Raw genomic sequence first — 6,000 nt, forward strand, 5'->3', positions numbered from 1 at the left:
CTGGTATTCATTTACTTCTGAGAAACCTTCAGTATAGGGTTACTTAATAGAACTTGTCATAAATATAATATATATTTTCCTGGTTAATTTTTTATTAAAATCAGGCAATTTATAGAACTGTGGTTTTGATACCACTTACTTTTAGGAAATTGCAGTGATTGTTTTCCTCTGTTGTTCAGACCAGGAAGGAAATTGCTTTGATTTTTTTTCTATATTTGACAAGGACACTTGAATTATCAAACGTTCCGTACCCGTCAGTGAGCAAGTGGCTCAGCTGGTGCTGCTCGGGTCTCAGCATCGACGCTCACATCTTGCCTGGTCTAAGGGCTTGCTTTTTCTAAGCTTCCCCTCTGCTTCTCACTCAGCACTCCTGTGGGAAGCCTGTTGATGGCGCTTCAGAAGTACCATGGTGAGACAGTTCAGGAGAGAAAACAGAAGGATCAAAGAGCACTCCATGAGCTGAAGCTGGAAGAGTGGTAAGGAGCCTGCTAAGACAGTTGACTGTCCTAGCGGAGGCCTTGGGCAGGGCTGCTTTACTAACCCAGTGTACAAAACTGCCCTTCTGTTCAAGCAGGAGTTCAGTTTTACTGAGCCTTTCAACTTGTACCCTACCTGGCTTTTGTTTTTTTATCTTTTTAATTAAGGAGACTAGAAAAATGAAAGATACTCATTTTATTTTTAATCGGATGAGGATTTTTCCTTAGATCCATTTGTTTTTGAAAAGTTAAAATGTAAATTTCAGTTGGTTGCATACTTTTTCTGTTTTTGACTTCTTATGGACATTAAAGAAAATGCACAGCAGTGAGTGAGCTTTACTAGATTTTATTTGAAAAGTGGTATCCCAGTTCACACATATATCTATAAACAATGCAGAACACATTCAGGCTTTACATTAGAAGATTCTGCTTCTTGCTGTGGACGCAGAGGAATTAGGTAGATACCGTGGGGCTGGATGCCACTGAGGAGGCTGTAATTTCCCAGCTTCATATAGTCATTCCCTGGAGACCAGCGGTCAGACTGACAGCACACGTCATGCCGAATCGTTGTGAGATCACATTAACAGGCTGCCATCTAGTGCTCCTGGACAAGTGATTCTCATGTTCTAGCTTCCCAGCTGCCCAAGAGAACATCTGCTGCAGCTGCTGTGTGGATAGTGGAATAGATGAGTAGTCATTATTTCTCGGTTTTTACGTGAAACTCCATTTGTGCTAAACACACACACACACAGACACAGGAATTCTTAGTATTTGTAGATCTGTTGTCCAAGGACTTAGGTGCTATAAGAAAAAGAGCATTGATTTTTTAAAACAAAGCTTTAAATCCTAGCTAGATGATTAATTAGTCTGACCTTAGATATCTTTCTCAACTTAAAGCCCTCTATTTTCTTAGTTATTCTAAGGAAAGAATCGTACCACAGTGTACAATGTTTGTTTTGTTCCTTTCTCTTCTCCATATTAAGTGGGTAGATGGGATATGCAGTTATATAGGTTCTAGAATAAAGCACTTAGAATTCTGAATGCCAGCATAAAATTTAATATTATGAAGAATTAAAAGCATGAAAGCATTACCTTATTTCTCTACCATAAGAGACTTATTTTTAAAAAAGGAAACTTTGAAAAAGGAGTTGGAAAGATAAGGAAAGTATGTTACATTAGTTTAGTAAATATTCTGCTCACAGAAATTAGGGGATATTTTATAGCTTCATATTCATTTTGAAATATCCCCTAATTTTTGTGAGCAGTATAGTTTAGAACAGGGGTCAGGAACCTATGGCTCACGAGCCAGATATGGCTCTTTTGATGGCTGCATCTGGCTCACAGACAAATCTTTAATAAAAATAATAACATTGAGAATATAAAACGTTCTCATGTATTACAATCCATTCATTTCCTATAGTTCATGTTCATGGTTGCGGGTGGCTGGAGCCAATCACAGCTGTCCTCCGGACAACACCAAATTTTTATCGGATAATGCGTAACATACATGGGTCATTGTATGGCTCTCATGGATTTACATTTTAAAATATGTGGGGTTCATGGCTCTCTCAGCCATAAAGTTTCTCGACCCCTGGTTTAGAAGTTTTTATCTTCTTGCTTCTCTAGGGAAATCAAACAAAGTGATAGTCTAAAAAATTGCCTCAGTGAGCCTGACCAGGCAGTGACGCAGTGGATAGAGCGTCAGACTGGGATGCAGAGGACCCAGGTTCGAGACCCCGAGGTCTCCAGCTTGAGCAAAGCTCACCAGCTTGGACCCAAGGTCACTGGCTCGAGCAAGGGTTTACTCGGTCTGCCGAAGGCCCATGGTCAAGGCACATATGAGAAAGCAATCAATGAACAACTAAAGCGTCGCAGCGAAAAACTGATGATTGATGCTTCTCATCTCTCTTCGTTCCTGTCTGTCCCTATCGATCCCTTTCTCTGACTCTCTCTGTGTCTCTGAAAAAAAAAAATTGCCTCAGTGAGCAGAAAATGTAGAAAACTTGCTCTAGAGGTATGGAAGAGAAATGGTCAGACCTGGGTTGTAAAAATTGAGAAAGAAGTCATAGGTGATACAGCTAATCACTTAAGGAAAGGAAAGCAGTAATGATTTAGAAAAAGAACTGATCTGTTTTCTGGAAATCAGATTTTAATTTCTCGTGTATATACAGTGTGTCTGTAAAGTCATGGTGCACTTTTGACTGGTCACAGGAAAGCAACAAAAGACGATAGAAATATGAAATCTGCACCAAATAAAAGGAAAACTCTCCCAGTTTCATACCTATTCAGTGCAGTTCCATGTGGGCTCACGCACATTTTTTAGGGCTCCTTAGGTAGCTATCCTGTATAGCCTCTACAGACTCGTCACTGACTGACGGCCTACCAGAACGGGGTTTCTCCACCAAACTGCCGGTTTCCTTCAACTGCTTATCCCACCGAGTAATGTTATTCCTATGTGGTGGTGCTTTGTTATAAATGCGCCAATATTCATGTTGCACTTTGGTCATGGATTCGAATTTAGTGAGCCACAGAACACACTGAACTTTCCTCTGTACCGTCCACATCTCGACTGGCATGGCCGTGGGCTGCTCCACTGTATACACGGTGTTACGTCATCATCTACACATGCGCACATGCTGCCACATCATCCTACAGAAACTGGGAGGGTTTTCCTTTTGGTGCAGATTTCACATTTCTATCATCTTTTGTTGCTTTCCTGTGACTGGCCAAATGTGCACCGTGACTTCACGGACACACTATATTTATAATGTCCCATCTGATTTTTCTATACTAATATTACCATTGTTAGAGACTTTGTGCAGTTTCTACAAGGTCCGACAACAGAAAATTTAACAGAGTGGCTGGGGACTCATGTCCCCCTCCCCCAACCCTGAGGGTAAGAAGGCAGGTTGCAAGGCTAGCACCTTAACCCAGGGGGCTTCAGTCCCTGCACATCCTGCCTGCAAGAACTCTGGTGCCACCACAGCAATTTTGGTAATACAAGAATTCTAGGCCCTGGCCGGGTAGCTCAGTGCATTGTTTTTCAACTGCTGGTCTTCGGGACAGTTTGCCAAAAATTTCATGCTGGTCTGCAAAACAGTTAACCACCTTGATGTTGTGTGAAGGTTATAGACCCAGTGATCTTAGTTGACTTTGCTTATGCTCAGGGTGATTTCTGCCTTAGCAGTCCCCAAAATAATTCTCCTATTTTCACTGGTCCTCAAAGTAAAAAGGTTGAAAACCAGTTGGTTAGAGCATCATCTCAATATGCCAAGTTTGAGGGTTCACTCCCTGGTCAGGGCACACAAGAATCAACCAATGAATGCATGAATAAGTGAAACAACAAATCAACATTTCTCTTTCTCTCATTTTCTTTTTTTTTTTTCTCTCTCTCTCTCTCTTCCTCTCTCTGTCTAAAAGCAATAAATTAAAAAGCAAAAATTTTTAAGGAATTCTAGTTGGCTTGTGAGTGGACAGGAAAGAGAAGAAAGTCACTGAATTTGAAGTGCCAGGAGTAGTAGTGTTTATAAGTTGCAGGGAGAATAAGACAAATGCTATCTTTAAATAAGAACACCTCTCTACAAACTCAAGAAGCAGAACAGTACTTGATATATCCTTTCACTCTAATTCCAGGAAAGCCAGGCTACAATTTACTGAGCTCCTCCCTGAAGAAATTGAAAGCAGCATACAGAAAGATCGCTCCAAGAATGATTCTGAGAAAATTGAAGCACTGCTGAATCTTCCTAGAAACCCCTCATCAACAGAGAAACAAGACAAGGACTGAACAGGTCTGGACTTGAAACTCTGGAGAGTTGAGGGATCTCTGTTGCCACGCCCACTGAATGCCAGGGGTCAGGCTCCTCCTGGGTTAGCCTGAGGACAGGTGTACGCACCAGCACCTGTAGCGGCAGGAACCTGTTCTTACCTTTTTCTAAACCAAAAATTGGGATGTTGTACTCTCAATTTACTTATTCTTAAATTTAAATACATACATATATTTATATTGGTCAATCTATATATTCAACATGTCTATATTGATTGATCAATATACATTTCTTTTTCCTGAAGTATATAACAGCAAATTAAAAATTTCTCAGAGGATTAAAGTTGAATTCTACAGGTTGTGTATGTATTCTTGTAGCCCTTTAAAAGCATACTCTAGCCTGACCTGTGGTGGCGCAGTGGATAAAGCATTGACCTGGAACGCTGAGGTCGCCGGTTCGAAACCCTGGGCTTGCCTGGTCAAGGCACATATGGGAGTTGATGCTTCCTGCTCCTCCCTCCTTCTCTCTTCCTCTCTCTTTCTCTCTATCCTCTCTAAAATAAATAAAGTCTTTAAAAAAATTTTTTTAAAATAAATAAATAAAATAAAGGCGTATTCTAGGAATTACTAGGAGGAGGAGAGAAGAACCAGGTACGGCAAATGGTCTGTGAAACCCTTTTGTTCTTGGGTCCTAGTAACAGTGTGGGCCTAACTGTATAGTAGGGTGTGGCTTTAATAGAAATTAAAGAATGATCTCTCTGCCATTTGAAATAAAAGATAAATTTAACAAAAAAGATAAGCATACTTTTTTAAAGCCTAATGTTGTTTCCTCTCTCAGTACTGCTGACCAGTTGTGAAGGCTGTATTCTGAAAGAGTTCCTTAGGGCAGATGCAGTCTGCGCTCCAGGGGCTTGCTGCCTCGGAAGGGGGCTGTTCTGCAGATTGTATCTTTTCTAAATGGGGGGGTGGGGGGGGTGGACTGCGTTAACTGTACCAAAGGGAAAAAACTGCTAGCGCTTTGTTTTGATGTTAGACCTCATATTTCCTACTTTGAAGATCCTGTTGTTCACAGGAAAGGTTTGTGAAGCAGCCTGTGTAGCGGCTAAAACAACTGCCCTGGAGGAAGACCACAGGCTTAGAATCCCAGCCATGGGGCTTCCCAGCCTGTGACTATGGCAAGGCTTTTTACTCTAACTCTCAGTGTTCTGTCTGTCAAATAAAATAGTGTCTGCCTCAGAGTGGGTATTAAATGAGATGATATATGTAAAGCATAGCACAATGCCCTGGCACATAGGGCATTATATAACAACAAATAGTAGTAGTTGGGGGTTTTTTTGTTCATTTGTTTACTTGTTTAACATTTTTTAAAATTTTTATTTATTTGTTTTAGAGAGGTTGGGGGAGAGAGAGAAGGGGGGGAGGAGCAGGAAGCATCAACTCCCATATGTGCCTTGACCAGGCAAGCCCAGGGTTTCAAACCAGTGACCTCAGCATTCTACGTTGATGCTTCATCCACTGCACCACCACAGGTCAGGTCAAATATTAGTGGTTATGAGAATATGAGAACATCTGCACCAGTATGTTTTCACCATGATTTACATGTTATTACCACTCTCCGTAATGCATATTTTTCTTAACTCATTAATAAATTGCTGATAAACGTGCAGTTAGTCTTTTCATGGTTTTACTCACACCCACATGTAGATTAAACGCTTCAACTAGAAAATATGAAATTAGATGGTTGGTTTTAAAAGTAATTTT

General features: G+C 40.8%; 1 protein-coding gene across 1 annotated transcript in view; it reads left to right on the forward strand.

Annotated features, from left to right (window-relative positions):
- Positions 1-6,000, forward strand: part of TIMMDC1 (translocase of inner mitochondrial membrane domain containing 1) — a 28,703-nt gene extending 22,703 nt beyond the window's left edge. Inside the window, exons 6-7 of the mRNA XM_066241414.1 lie at positions 366-476; positions 4,110-6,000. Of these exons, the coding sequence (XP_066097511.1) occupies positions 366-476; positions 4,110-4,260 (262 nt within the window). The 3' untranslated portion in view covers positions 4,261-6,000. The remainder of the gene's footprint in view (positions 1-365; positions 477-4,109) is intronic.

The sequence above is a fragment of the Saccopteryx bilineata genome, chromosome 8, assembly GCF_036850765.1.
Source record: "Saccopteryx bilineata isolate mSacBil1 chromosome 8, mSacBil1_pri_phased_curated, whole genome shotgun sequence".
Taxonomy (NCBI): Eukaryota; Metazoa; Chordata; class Mammalia; order Chiroptera; family Emballonuridae; genus Saccopteryx; species Saccopteryx bilineata.